The sequence below is a fragment of the Idiotropiscis lumnitzeri genome, chromosome 15, assembly GCF_059441095.1.
Source record: "Idiotropiscis lumnitzeri isolate Australia: NSW breed Sydney's pygmy pipehorse chromosome 15, RoL_Ilum_1.0, whole genome shotgun sequence".
Taxonomy (NCBI): Eukaryota; Metazoa; Chordata; class Actinopteri; order Syngnathiformes; family Syngnathidae; genus Idiotropiscis; species Idiotropiscis lumnitzeri.
The window spans coordinates 11,395,947-11,411,612 of NC_142405.1; the positions used below are offsets into that span (position 1 = coordinate 11,395,947).

The following is a 15,666-nucleotide window of genomic DNA, read 5'->3' on the forward strand; positions in this document are numbered from 1 at the left end:
GTGCAAACTTTCATATTTTCATCCTAAACTTGTTTTGACATCAAAAATAAAATCCACAGAACACAAATCTGAAAATGGTTGTTGTGCATGCCAAGAACACTGAAAGAGGCCAGATTCCAAAATGAGCTCAGTTAGGTCACTTTGTCCCCATTCAATGTTCATTGACTCTAAATATATAATTGACTTGATTTTTGTTCGTTTTTCATTACTTTTCCTAATTTGATGGGGACAACTGGGCAAACAAAATGAACATGTTATGTCTTTCAGTGTTTTGTACACATTTTGTCACCATCAATTTTCTTTGGGGTCAATTTGAGCCCTTTTTTTTTATATAAAAATATTTTTACATTATTTTTTTTCAATAAAATCAGTTGTAGCAGTATCCAAAATAACAATTTACACATATTTATTCTAGATGACATAAAGGTCACAACAATTTTATAACCTTCAAAAAAGTTTCAGGCTCTAACCAAACTTAACTGCAGTGGTGAGAAATCTACTTGGAGTTCACATACTGCTTGAACAAAAGCAATTTTCTTGGTGATGTTTGCGCTCTCTTTCTGCTGTCTCTCAACTGAAAATGATTTCGAAGAAAAGGTTTTCTATCATTGAGGTGCTGTCATATCTATTTGACAGCGAAAGTGACATGTAGGAGAATGTGTCTGGTCATAAGACATCCTCCTCTCATGAGAATGACACCCTCAGTGTTAAAGTTGTTGTGCTTTAACACTGCCCTTGAACAGCCGGACTGAGTGCTGCTAATCTCATCAAAATCGGTTATGCTAGTAACATCAAATCGGCATTCGTGCTTAAGTTAGATTTTAGATGAAGTTCTATTTGTAAAGATACAGTGGTTAAAAACATGAGTTTGACACTCTTGCAAGCGTACATTGGGTTGCTCAGCAACCACATCTCTCTACAGAGACCGAGATTTTCATTGAGTCGTTAAACATACACAGCAAATACAAATCCATCACTGATACAATCTTTTGAATGTACTTTTTTATCAGGTGCTGTCTGATTGTTCTGGTTTTGTTTGATATTTAAAATATTTCTATCATTTCTTTTTCCAAACCTGGGAGCAGTTGTGTGCAAGATTTGTTTACAAGATGAATTAAAAAAAACATGAAGTGAGGATCAACTATTTTCTGCACGTGATTACACTGACATCTAGTGGACAATGAAAGAAAATTCAGTAACAAACTGATGCCTCTTCATTTGACATCACAAGCCGTTTATTGACCCATCAAACGCATGAAAGACTGTCCAGTGATTGACAACACTTGACTGCAATTTTAAATCCAACACAAACTGACTGCAGTCCCAACTCTCTCTTGAAAACTACTGCAAAGCTTCCGCTAGAAGAATAATCCAAGAATTCCCAAACAGCACTACCCAGATGTTTGTGGGTGTGAGTTCACTGTCGATCCGATGCTACCTTGAGACAGTTGAGCTAGCGTGTGATTGGCTAGAAAGAGTAGTGGATGCACTGAGTTGAGAGAAACCACTATGACTGGACTCCAGGCTGGTCATGGATCCCCTAGAAAAAACAGACATAGATTTCTTTATTAAACAACCTTTGTATTTTTGGGGGCGAAACCAGTTATACAAGTTGGAACCACTTTAAAATTGTAATTATTGGCATGGCTTGTTCGCTCCAAAACAATTTGCTAGGTTCTTTCCCCTGATATCACTTAGGTTGAGGGGACAATACCAATTTGACCTTATTATTTATTTATTTATTTATTTATTTAAATTTTTAACAGTTTATTTTTTTTTTTTTAACAGTTAAGTTGAGGGCACAATACCAATTTGATCTTATTATTTATTTATTTATTTATTTATTTTAACAGTTAAGTTGAGGGGACAATACCAATTTGACCTTATTTATTTATTTATTTATTACATTTTTTAACAGTTTATTTAATTTTTTAACAGTTAAGTTGAGGGGACAATACCAATTTGACATGATTATTTATTTATTTATTTATTTTTAACAGTTAAGTTGAGGGGACAATACCAATTTGACCTTATTTATTTATTTATTTATTACATTTTTTAACAGTTTATTTAATTTTTTAACAGTTAAGTTGAGGGGACAATACCAATTTGACATGATTATTTATTTATTTATTTATTTTTAACAGTTAAGTTGAGGGGACAATACCAATTTGACCTTATTTATTCATTTATTTATTTAAATTTTTAACAGTTTATTTTTTTAGCAGTTAAGTTGAGGGCACAATACCAATTTGATCTTATTATTTATTTATTTATTTATTTATTTTAACAGTTAAGTTGAGGGGACAATACCAATTTGACCTTATTTATTTATTTATTTATTTATTTAATTTTTTAACAGTTTATTTATTTTTTTAACAGTTAAATTGAGGGCACAATACCAATTTGATCTTATTATTTATTTATTTATTTTAACAGTTAAGTTGAGGGGAAAATACCAATTTCACCTTATTTATTTATTAAATTTTTTAACAGTTTATTTAATTTTTTAACAGTTAAGTTGAGGGGACAATACCAATTTGATCTTATTATTTATTTACGCCCCCCCCCCACACACACACACGCACACACGCGCACACAAGGCACACGCACACCCACACACACACACACACAAGGCATAGTGGCCTAATTGAACTGACCTGATGTCTTGGGAAGCCAGCACTTCAGTATAGTACATGATTTTACACTTGTGGGAGGAGACCTGCAGAGAGGCCAGCACATCATCCACATAAGATAGGCTGGAGGTTGAGGCGGCAGGGGTGCTGTGAAAGGACCACTGGAGGATGTAGTATCCAGGCCAGCGAGTGATGTGAGAGCCCTATTTGAAGAAAGCCGACGTTCACAATCAATATGGGACGCCGTTAATGGAGAAGGCGGGTGGTGGTGGACAGTTTTGAGACATGTTTGAAAGAAAGTCTAAAAATAGGAGATATCTCAATGGAATGTGTTCCAATTACCTGTGCACTCTCCCCCTCTCTGCATGTGAGGGCTTTCTCAACAAGGCTGTAGTCTTGACCCAGCACCCAACTTTTGTCTAACAGCTGCGGATTGACAGAGCCTAAGGATGTAAATCCATGGGCTCCAATTGTGTCTTTCTTTGGTGACATTGGAGCCCTCTTTGAATGGTAGATTTTGAAAAGCACATCCCCTTTGGACACATCAAAATCCCAGGTAATGACAGACGAGGCTTCCACGATTTCAATCAAAATCTGAAGGCGTAGAGACAGAATACAGAAAAGAGGACAGCAGTCAATGCAATGTAATTTGGAAATTGCTATGTTGATATTCCCTTAATTTCTATCTTTCTGTAAACGTGATGTACAAATTATTTCCAGCAGGTGGCGCCCTAAGATATTTAAAGGAATCGAGAGCTTCAATTTACTGGCTGTCATTTAACGAGTGCTTCATCCAAATTACTTTCAGTGCGCTCAAGATTCATACACATGTTACGCTAATGGGAGTTAATAATATATATATAAAAAAATCTTGTGGTCACATAATGTATTATTCTGAGAGGAAGCGAAAGCAGCTTAGAAGCAGCTCTTAGGTGAAGTGCAGTAGTACACCACTGTAAAAAGTTACCACAAATTCTGTTTTTAAATAAAAATCTCTGCATCATTGTCAAAAAAAATAACAATTTTGTTTTTAAATTAAAATCAGTGTACCACTGTAAAAGTTAACACACATTTAGTTTTTCTTAAATGAAAATCTCGGCATTATTGTAAAAAGTTAATACCGTTTTTAAATGCAAATCTGTGCGCCGCTGTAAAAAGTTAGCCAAAGTTTTGTTTTTAAATAAAAATCTCCGTACCGATGCAAGAAGTTAACACAAATTTAGTTTTTAAAGAATCAAAAGTGAGCATGTAAATTGCCATCACAATTTAAAATGAAGCTGTTCGATAAGTGACAATGTTGCCATAGAAGTTTGCATATACCTCATGTGGAGCTCCCTTGAAAATACTAGCAGTTTTATAAATAGATTCCGTCAATAATCGGTTGTCTTCTATCTCCAGCTCCTCTGCTGTCCTGTACAAAGACTTTGGGACTAAGCCTCCCTCGGGGATGTCACACTTAAAAGGAGATGAAGAATGAAAAATTTGAAAAATGAGCGGACCAAAATAAATAAATAAACAAACATTTATTTTTAGGGCGCAATTCTACAATGCTCACCACGCAGTCCCCTCCCAAAAAGTCCGGAATAAACGCCTGGTCAATGTAGTCCACCAAACCTCCTGGACCCTGGTAGTCGTTTGCTGCATAAACAAGGAATTTCTTGCGGGTGTTTTCATTTATCAGAGGGCTGACCTGCAAGACAAGACACCAGAACATGAATACCGGATCAAGTGTAAAATACAGTCCTCACGTTTATGTATTATTCATATGTATAAATATCATTTTTTTATTTGATATCATTCTTCTATGATGTGTGTATTGGCCTGTGCAGCCGGTTCCCTGTGGTTTACTGGCAACCAATCCAAGGTGTTTTCTGCCTTTCATCTTCATTCTGCTGCGATCAGTTCCAGCTTCTCCGTGACCTTTGCATGTGTTTGTTCATTGCTTTGTAATTGTGGGACGGCAGAATGCAATTAACATGTATGACTCATGATGTGATGAACCCATGATTGCATATATTACTTAACATCAATTCTATGTTCTTACCCAGCACATTTGAGTAATAACTGCAAATACAGATTTTTCTGCTGCACATAACAAAAAGAACAAATAAAAGCTGTATGATAAGTTCTGACTAGAAAATACATTTATGTGGAGTTGTATATTTGCAGCTGTAGTGCTTTAATCTTTTACAGCAATTTGTATCACCTATAGTAACAGGCATACCAATTAAATGATTTTTCACAAGATGTCAGAAGGTCCAATTCACTCAGTGAATCTTTCCTTTTGGTGAATTTTGTTTAGGTACGGTGAAATTCTTTAATGTACAATATATGCCTTGCCTCCACAGTGCTGGAATAAGGAATTACGTTCGACACGGTGACCTTATATAAAAGAGCAAAATATTAGAAGCCGCTCTCGGCATGATGCAGTGTACCTCTCGCATTGAATTGGATTCCTAACATTGTGGCTAACGAATCGACAGCATCCGTTTATCCTCACCAAGGTCCAGAGCACAGGAAACACCCTGGGTGCTTTCAGCATGAACAGGCGGCCTAGCGTCTCGGGGTAGTTGGCCTCTACTACTTCAATGATTCTCAGGAGAGCCTTCAGTCCTGGTCTCCACAGATGACGCATGTTCAGACCCTCCAGATCCACCAGGCAAGTCCAGCACCTGGCGCCACGATATTTTCATCATTGTTTGCTTGAAGATTTTCATAACTGCTGTTTCTCTACCACTAGGAGGGAATTCGAGCACCAGATTGGTCGACCAAAGATTGACGTGTTTTCCTCACATCGCCTCAGTCCCTCTTCATTGACGGCAACAACCTGGGTTATCGACGTAAAGCATGTTAGCCATGATATCTGTATGCAAAACGGCAGAGTTGTGCTAAAAAAAAAAATAAATTCACTCACCTGTCTAACCAGCACGTCTTCTGTCAAGGCACGCATCAACCCTTTTGTGTCCATGTGACCCAACCGCAATATATACAGAGGCCTACCATCTAAACGCAAAAATTAGGGATCATGCAAAAAAAATATATTTCACAAATACTACCATCAAAAATTATTTGCGCCACAATAGTGGCTTTTAATATATTTTTAACTATTTTAACGAATGCCAGATATTGATGGTCTGTTTTTATGACGGAAGGACTTGTGGGAACTATGACAGGTGGTTCTCAGACATTAGTTAATAATTTACATGTAAATCCAAGTTGCAATAAATGTAGAAAGAGTAATCCCTCCTCTATGCAGGATAAATAAAATATTCCAAAAAGGACCATGCCTCTGTCATTGTGGTGCCAGCCTCCGCTGTAATAGTCCTGGAGAAGGTGAGGACGCTGCCATGTGTCTAACAAGAAATCCACTTGGTGTTGCTTCCTCCATGTAAGCGATTGGCACAGAAGCTCTCGAGCCTTGTCAAAGTTAAAATCTGTGGCGATCAGAAAGCGCAGCACATGCTGATCCTTTGGACTCTATAAAGCAAAAAAAAAAAAAAAGAGAGAATTAACAATTTCAAGTGTTAAAAAAAAAAACACTTGAACTGATTGATATGCGCAAAAGTGAGCTAATCTGCTCAGACAAAATTTATGTGACCTTGCCCTTGTTGGTTTCCTGGAGCCACTGCCGCAGTCGAATAAGACAGCTTCCCTGCAGAGGCGTTAAATCGCCAAGGTAACGTCTGATGTAATCAGCATCCAACTTGTCTGCAGGCCAAAACACAGCGTCAACTTAGCGCATCGTCCATTGCGTGCATTACAGAGGGACTCGGGCACTTTCAACCTGTGTGGAGAAATAGAAACTACATGGACAGAACAACATGCACTGGCAATGTGGAAATGTTCGGACAGCTTCCACAAGTAAATCATGCTGCTCCTTTTCATACAACATGGATTTGGAGTTGGAAGTGAGCAGAGACTAGTCGAGATTTTAGGCTTGGTCGTAAGCTACAAAATGAGAACCAACCATGCGAGACAGTCGAGATTTATAAAATGATGGCTGTTATTTTGCTGCTTTATATATACTCTGTAAAAAAAATGTAAAAATAAATATGATCAATTGATGCAAAAATACCACTTACGTTATATTAATTGAACTCATTTTAATTTTCCTATTCCAGAAATATTGTCCCTAACCTATAAAAACCACACATGTGTACAAATTGTAACCCAAAAGGTACAAGACTGATTTTTTTCCCCAGGGTGTGAAGCTTGCAGCTGATGCCGAAACTCACACTTGTACACAACCAGCAACCCCTAAGAAGTTCTCGGGAAGAAACAGTTTTTCAGTCTATTAGTCTTAGTTTTGAACTCTCACTTAAAGGGCCAGTACATACAACAGAATTACAATATTTCATTGCGCTGTGAGCGCAAATATTTGAATTCAGGACACTGTAAAAAATGGGGAGTGATATTTACCTGAAAAAAATCGAGTAAAGTTTTTTCACTCAAACATTTTAAGAGTTTTTGAGTAAATGTCAACAATTTAGATAAAAGCCACCTAAGAGAAGTCGGCTTTTACTTTTTCACATAGCTCGTTTCATTCATATGGTTACTCAATGCGAGGATCGAACCGACAACCTGCAGATTTGGAGACGGGTGCTCTACACCTGAGCTGCGGCTCTGCGACCGGGGGTGAGTATATTACTGGTATCTCCAAAAGGAGGCCAAAATCTACGCTTTGGACGATTCCGAGGTTTGTACCTGTCACCAATGATATATTAATAGACTGAAGCAGTTGCATGGCTCAGGTGTCGAGTGGCCTTCTCCCAATCTTGCGGTCATGGGTTTGACCCTCTATCGCATTGAGCTCCTTTGTGTATGAAATGTGTGTACAAAAACATAAAATGGCTTCAACCTTGGGGTGACCTTTTGAATTTAATGAACGTGTAAAATGTACTCAAAAACTGTTCTAGTGCAATTTACTGAAGATTTCTGAGTGGAAAAACATTACAAGCATTTTTTTCCAAGTAAATATCACTCCCCATTTTTTACAGTGTACTTGAGGTACTTGACCCGTTTAGGGACGATTAAAGGGATGGATGAACCCCACTTGTTTAGTTTGTCCTTTTAGAAAGAAAAATGTCATACATCCCAAAAATAATGTCTGTCCCTCTGACTTATTTCTCATTATCCTTATATACTCACCAGAAATTATGTTTTTAATATTTAAGTATATATTCTCTTCAAACTTAACTGCTGATGTGGTGGATGAGTGTACATGAATTTGAGAGGGCACATTTTTGGGGGTGCTGTCGTTGTCCGAGAAGAACATACTACTTGTGTTGTACATTGTCACACTGACCTTCAGGAGAGGCCGTCGCTGTCTCTGCGGAGAGGTCCTTGTCATAGACAGGCAGCACGTCTTTCAAACAGTTTCCAGGGACGACGACGCGGATGGGAGAAGGTTCAGCCCAGCGTGGTATGTACGTTAGGCCCTCTTTTTCCAGCTCTGCGAGGTGATACTGGATAATTTCTTTCCCCTGCAACATAGAAAGGAGTAGAACACACGATCAATGGGACTGTGAATAGCAGAGACAAGAACAAAAGATGACAGAACACATTTTTCATGCCGGCACGTGCACACAACCGGCAATCATTACCGTCAGAACAGTCAGATAAAAGAAAACACAAACCTTTTCTATGCTGCTAGCATACTGTTTCATTGCTATTTTCTCTGCCAGCCCTTCAAAGCCGAAAAAAGATTTAACATCGAGACTAGCTGTCTGTTCGAAACATGTCCACTCTTCATTCTCAGGATGAACCTGTGAAGAAAGATCTCAACATATGAGGCTGTAGCTCCGCGCCGGTCGTGTTACGTTCCATTAACAAAACAGTAAAACGGAAGTAAACTTTGTTGTGATGTTCCAACATAATGATGTCATTTGGATGGAATTCAATGCTCACCGTATATTTGCAGCATTCCGAGGAAATGACCCTGCTGGAAAACGATTCGTTCTGGACCTCAATGACGAGAGATCGCTCTCTGCGGTTCAGAGTGTTCTTTTGGAGGAAATATAGGTAGTCTATACCAGCGATCTTTGGATGGAAATACAACATTAATATGAGCAACAAAAGGAGAGTTCAACAAAATACGGTGGGAATAATAAGTCGACACGTCGTTGTTTAAATGTCTCATTTTTGTCAAGAATTTAAAAAAAATGTGTTTCCATCAGTGTGCCATATAAACTGTTCAACTCAAATTTTAAGAGAGGTAGTTTAAACAAATGAAATGATGTGGCTGCAGAAGTTTTGCACACTTTATTATAACTGGGAAAAAGCCACGTTCAGAACTAACCAATCACATTCAAACTGGCAAATGAGCATCAGTATGTTGAAATTGGATTTGTTTAATTCTGATAGATACTGTAATGAGTTTTTTTTTTATCACTGTTTGCATGGTCGTTTTTTTTTTTTTTTTGGTGTCTTGCAAGCATTTCAAGACTGGGTTCTTTAGGTTAGTGTACGGCACGGTGAAATAATAAATAAGACTAGATGGATCCATCCATCCATTTCATAGATGTAATTCTGAGATTTCAAGAGTGATTTCACACAAATTCTGAAGCAACGGTAGATTTATTTGGGGCCATAATTTCAAAAGGTATATTGAACAGGAGTATGAGATTCCTTAACTCTTCACACAGCCACATCCCGGTTACTTGCGCAATCACACAATTTCAGTCGCTTATTTTTACTTCCAAAAATGGTGGTAAAGTTTTGAAATGATCTATCTTGGTTATTTATCTCACTAAAGTAGCATTCGAACATGTGTCTCTATCCACTACAACTACATTTTGCATCATCTGCCCATATGCTTTCAAATTTAGCGCAACATTGGCATATTTTAACTATCAGATTATCGCAATTAGTATGTGAAAGCAAAGATACCCGTTTAAGGAGTCGAGGCGCATCGATATCAATGGTGCAGCGCCTCTCGATCACCAGTACGGAGCCATCCTGACTTTGGCTCTCGCTGATGATCTCACTGTCAACAAACACTGGGATCAAAGGGCACTTTGGGAATCTCTTGTTGTAAGCCTGGAAAGGAGAAATGAAAGTCGAAGTAGCCTAGGCACAGCTGTGGTGCTCAACGCAAAATGACAACATTGTCTGATTCTATTCGCATGCTGCAAAGGTTTTAAATGCACAGCAGCAAAGTCTGAAAAGTCAACAATACATCTATTGCAGTATTAAAAGTGAATTTCTCAAGCTCAGATGACAACAGGATGTACAACTTTATAGCAAGAGAACACAAACGAGAGGGTTGCACTCATTTGGCATTTGATGGCTTTTTAACAGGTTTTAGGCGTATTATAACGACAGCGGTTGTCATAAGACATAAAGACAAGTCATAAAAAAGAATCTATTACAGTAATTAGAACAGTTGGCAGAAATGCTTGTTGAGTCAAGGTTTAAAGAAAAATGTTGGGAGTAAATAAACGTGTCTGAAGGGAGAGAGGATTTATCGGTCTCAAAGGGGCTGGAGATTGGACAAGAAATTTAAAAGATTTTATTATCCCTTAGACTCGGGAGATTTACTTTAAGAGAAGATTTTCATGAAGTCAAACAAAGTGTCTATGGCTGTTTGCTTGGGCTGTGTATTGAAAAAGTCCCGAGCAGCGTCTGCAGTGCAAAGTGTCACGGTTGTTGCATAAGCATGGTTTAATGTATAACGAAGTCAGGAAAAAGCAAAACGAGGGCAGAAAACCTGCACGGACTAATATCAATATTTACGAAGCACTTCACATTGTGTATCTTAGATCCTGCAAACGACAGCTGCATCAACAGCACATTTGATGAAGGCAATCATTTGAAAGTTGAGGTTTGTGTGAATATCGGCACCTCCGTGCCATCAGCTGCTCTGTTACATAACCGTCTTGAAACTGTAAATTCATCCTATGAGAAGTGAACTCCTTTGCACAGCATTTTGATGCATTAAATTGAAGACTCATTTTTTGCGTGTGCAATTCATCCATGCCGATTGAGAAGTTATACGGAGTAAAAAAGAGACACTATTTCATAGGGTCGCGAAAAATCCCATCTAGCATCACTTAAGATAAAACAAGGAAAAAGGTCCAGGCCGCAATGACAAAACACCACCAAAAAAAAAATGCACAAAGACCCTGCCGCAAAATGACACCCATCTTACAGTATGAATATTAAGGAAAAAACACTACTCACTGCTATTATTAATTCAAATGGATGTTTGTAGACCCGAACAGGAGACTGGTATTCTCGCACCATGGCTGCAGCTTTGTCAGTCCCTGAATAAAGGCAACAAGAATCACATTTACATGACTCATCACCATGCTTAGAATTGTCGATATTCCTGCCTTGGGTAAGGTTTGGGGGCGAAAAGTTAAGCCATTGTCTAAAGCCTAGAAAATATTCGAAGGAGTAAAAATGTGACTTACAGTGGTGGAATGTTGATCAATAGGTTTAAGATGTTTCAATGATCCATTTGAATGTCGTCCACAGTTAGCTGGTAGAGGGAATGCTTTTTTTGCCTCATCGGGTGTTGTAAAATGACAAACACTGTGACCAGCTGGCGAACGTGAACTCCGCCTTTTCCAAGCCAATTGGAAGCCACGTGTGTGTCAGATGTGGTATCTCTGGTAGAAGAGGACAGATAAGCGGTAAGTAAATGTACTAAGCTTGGACAAACTCCATTCACAGCGGACTACGCGTTATGGGTCAGAAGGAAGGGGGGAGGTGTGAGTCTCACGTGAGAGGAAAACACTTCCCATGCTGTTAAAAGTCGACTCAGCTGTTTTCAAGTGTTTTGGTGATGTGTTTAACGTTTGTTAATTAAGTACAATTCATCCACAACATCTCATTGAAATATTTCAAAAAATAATTCAATTTTAGAGTTGCGTAGGTTACATTAACGGGGAACATTTTTAAAAAGATTTATCATTCTTTTGTATATCACGAAAACCTGGCATGCAAACAAGGGTGTGTAGACTTTGTATATCCACGGTACACTACACACAGAAAGTCAGCGGATGAAATTTCAAGATGAACCTCTGAAACTAAAGATTTAAAGGTGAACTGAATTGGACCTTCTCAAGACTTGTGAATACAGTATGCGCAACTGTTCAATACTGTCGTTTTTGCACAGCTTGCAGTTCTCTCACAAGAAGCTGAATGGCCAAATTCACAAGGACGCCACTTCTTTGTCTTTGCAGTTTCTCAGGATCTTTGTTGACGGATGACATTCTGTGACACTCTGCCTCTGGGAATATTCTGTTTAATCCTTGCCAAGTGTGAGATACAGTTGATCGATTGTTGATGTTTTGGAATCGTGTTAAAATGTAAACAGCGTGATTAAGAGGATCATCAAAAATAGTATGGCCAATTCATGGGTCATGTACTGAAATACCAAATTTATTTATGTTCCCCTGTAAAGGTTGTAGGGCATTCTGAAATGTTACCCAAAAGCCAAATGTCCCTAATATTTTGTGAGAAAATATTACATTTAAATTAATAAATGCGAGCAGATCAAAGTGTAGTATCTGAATTTTATAAAATGACAACAAAGACGCAGCAAATCTACAGTAGTCAAAATCAATTTCACACTAAAAAGGGCGGAAAAAAAGACTTTGACACATGGGTGTCTAACACATAATACAAACTGTTGGCTGAATGTTTCAAGTTCAAAATGAACTTTTTTTTCAAAGCGTGACATATTCAGATTACATGATTTACAATGCGTGGGAAATAGCAAACTACAAAAGCAGAGATCCCTTCACCCCCCCCCCCAAAAAAAAAATAAATATATAATACAGTACCTGGTTGCAACTTGCACGACTGAGCGTGTAGATGTTGCGCGAAAAAGTTCGGCTGACAGCAACGGTGCACTTCCTGTGGGTGACCGGAAGTTGACCGACTCATGCCCAAATAAGGTTTGTCTCCGTGACGTCTGGGGGCGTTTCGTTCAATAGCAGCGATCTTGATCTCATTTTCGTGTTCATTTTTATCGCCTACGTTCGCCGTCAAAATAAAGAACACGGTCATCATGCATGGATTTCGCGTGACAAAGTGTTTCATGAGTTTGTTTTCCCTCTTAAAGCCAATTACTGGCGCGTCAATGGCGTCAATTGACGTCATTACGCCTGGTAACTGTTAGAAAGTGAAAGCAAGATTTCATATAAAACGCTTTGCAATCATTATTTTGTATGTCGTATAAGATTGTAATACTTTAATATGTCATATAAAATTTCACGATATTAGATATTTCATAAAGTTTACAAGCCAATTTTATTTTCAGTTATCTCTTTGGTGCAAAAATATACATCAAGCACCACCCTATGCATTTTAAAAAAAATATTATTTTAATATATAAAGTTGACACATTTCTCTAAACAATTATTACCATGACACTTGACAATTGCGTTCAAAGTCCACCAGAAGACTAATTTATTTCCCATTCTAAAAGAATACAGGAACAAATCGCGCTGATGGGAAATCGGTTTGGAAAATGTCAACACCCAACTTCCCAATTACCTGGCTCATTACCAGATTTTTATACTAGTGTTTTTTTTTTTTTTAATGTTACCGTGTCTAATTACCACCAGTAAGCACTCTGGATGTCTTCTCCTGAGATGCATCGAATTTTCACACACGTGCTTGAGTGTTTGGGCCTTGATTAAACTAATCATAATCAAATCATCTTGTCAGACATGCAAACACGAAGGCAAAAAGAAAGTGCCATCTGCACGTCAGATAAAGAGTAGGCGAGATCCATTTTGTTTTCTTGATCTTTTATAGGAAGAGGACATTGCAGCCTCCCAGGCAACCAATAGATGACTGAACTTTGCAGTATTTCAAGTAAACTAACTCCTCCCAATCTGGTATACAGCTGGTGGGAGAGCAACATTATTTGTTTTTTCGTGTAAAATACAAACAACATTAGGTCAAATTGAAAATTCTTCACGAGGCCAGTGAAAGGCTGTAGTACGTCTTCTCCCCACTTGAGGTCCTCAGTCGATTATGATAATGACTTGGACTTGTGCTTTACATGAAGGAACACTTCTGCAAAAGTATTCAACGTCAATTTCACAAGATAGATAGCTGTATGTCATGCATGCGCCCCTGGAGCATTACTTTCTTCTCACTAAGAAGGAGGCAATAACATATTTCAGATTAGCATTTAAAGCCAAAGCTTGTGACCCACTTTATTCCCAGAGCCACAGTACCAATAAATAAATGGTGCACATATATTTACCTGAGTGCCTGGATAGGTTTAACTGTGAGATGGCTCCAGTTTTTCAACATTATAAATAATAATAATAATAATAATAATAATAATAATAATAATAATAATAATAATAATAATAATAATAATAATAATAATAATAATAAGACAAAGAATACTAAAAACCTTAATTATGGAGCAATTAGACATATGAGGCAATTTCACTGGTTCGAATGCTAAGACAAAAACAATATATTCTCCACAGTATAAAATAAAATAAAATAAAAATGTGTCTATTTGAATCCTGCAATTGGCTTGTGAGCAGTTCAGGGTGTACTCCGGCTCCCGCCCGAAATCAGCTGAGATAGGCTCAAGCACCCCGGTGAGGGATAGGATAAGCAGTGCGGAGAATGGATGGATCAAAGTGCTAGTACATAATCCATACGTAGCATATATATGTTTCTAAATGTAATGTTTATTTGTAAAAAATACAAGGAACAATTTGCATGCTTATCTGACACTAGCATGCCTGAATGCACGTCATGTGACCTTACCGCCTGTCATGCTGCATGAAGACTAACACATTTATCTTTGTCACACTTTCATCGAACTTTGGCACAGGAACACTCGTCTGAACGGTAATGAAATAGAACCCGTGTATCCCTATAACGGCGCACATCAAACGGTGTCAGCATGAACTGCACCCTACGGAATCAAATAAAAATAGAGAAGACAGATGTGATTTATGAAATCCTTCACCTCACATTTGAAAAAGAAAAGACTGTTGTGCGTACGTCATCAAAGACGCATCAATCGGAAGAGGAAACAACTATATTTAGCTGTATGGTGGCAGTGTAAGATTGGAAAAAATACAGACTGGAAGCAGCCTGACATAATTACACTTGAGTGCAATATATTCCCCATTTGGATTAAAGAGGCTGCAGGGAAAACAAACCTGACGCAGTTGAAATAGAAGGAAATAATATCGTTGCTTCTTAGTAGCGGAGGAGAATTATATGGTGCTGAGTGCAAAACTGCAGAAAAGGTGCCAAGTGAAGGTGCTGCTCATGAGGAGGTGTAATGTCATAGAGCAGTTATTGAACTGTTGATTCAATATCATCACAAGGTGCCTTTGAAAAGTCCCCATTTTACCTAAAAAAAAGTAGAGATTTCACGTTCAACTTCATATTAATTGCATTAGAGGGGAACTCAATCTAATTCAAGTATTGTAAAACTCTTGTCTGTTCCTTCGTGCCGTGGAGCCGTCTTGCATAATTTTCACCTCAAGGTTGAGAGTCTTTTTTGTTGGGTAAAAATGATGAGTGAACATCGTTTTAGATACTTTAAAATGGATCACTGTAAAGGAATGGAATTAGCCACAAAAGTGAGTGCTGATTAATTTCCTGATATGCTACTCATGGCGCAAAGACCTTTGAGGTTTTAACATTGTTTTAGAAGATGATGTAAGGGTTATTTTTTTTGCAGAGTATAAAAGAATTTTTTTCTAACCATCCGTCATCTTAACCGCTTATCCTCACGAGGGTAAATCAGTGACAGCCTAAATAATTAGTGATTGTTTTTAGCACCGTAAATTAGCAATTGAACATGATTTTGTGGCGGTGTGGTGTCAATGTTTGTTTGCATCGACTTACGTAGTTTTGTTGTCAAGACCACAGCAATCGAGGCCAAGATATCATCTAGAGTAAAGAGTCTCATTACCGAGACAACAACAGGACTTTTGGAGGTCGACACGGAGACAAGACCAAGATTGTAGATATCAAAGGAAAACCCAAAAAGAATTGAACAAAATGACCTGTATCTTTTTTCCCCATT

At 37.9% G+C, this 15,666-nt stretch overlaps 1 protein-coding gene across 1 annotated transcript; it reads right to left on the reverse strand.

Moving 5' to 3' along the window:
- Positions 1-1,196: 1,196 nt before the first annotated feature.
- On the reverse strand, positions 1,197-12,498 carry sec14l1 (SEC14-like lipid binding 1). Its single transcript, XM_088316818.1, has 17 exons — positions 12,428-12,498; positions 11,051-11,248; positions 10,818-10,900; positions 9,525-9,674; positions 8,544-8,675; positions 8,273-8,401; positions 7,942-8,119; positions 6,235-6,344; positions 5,924-6,113; positions 5,551-5,639; positions 5,393-5,463; positions 5,137-5,308; positions 4,192-4,326; positions 3,957-4,091; positions 2,979-3,230; positions 2,661-2,839; positions 1,197-1,540 (listed from the first exon to the last, which is right to left on the reverse strand). Exons 3-17 carry the CDS (start codon positions 10,878-10,880, stop codon positions 1,435-1,437), a joined length of 2,091 nt encoding a protein of 696 aa, XP_088172944.1. The 5' UTR covers positions 10,881-10,900; positions 11,051-11,248; positions 12,428-12,498; the 3' UTR covers positions 1,197-1,434.
- Positions 12,499-15,666: the final 3,168 nt, after the last annotated feature.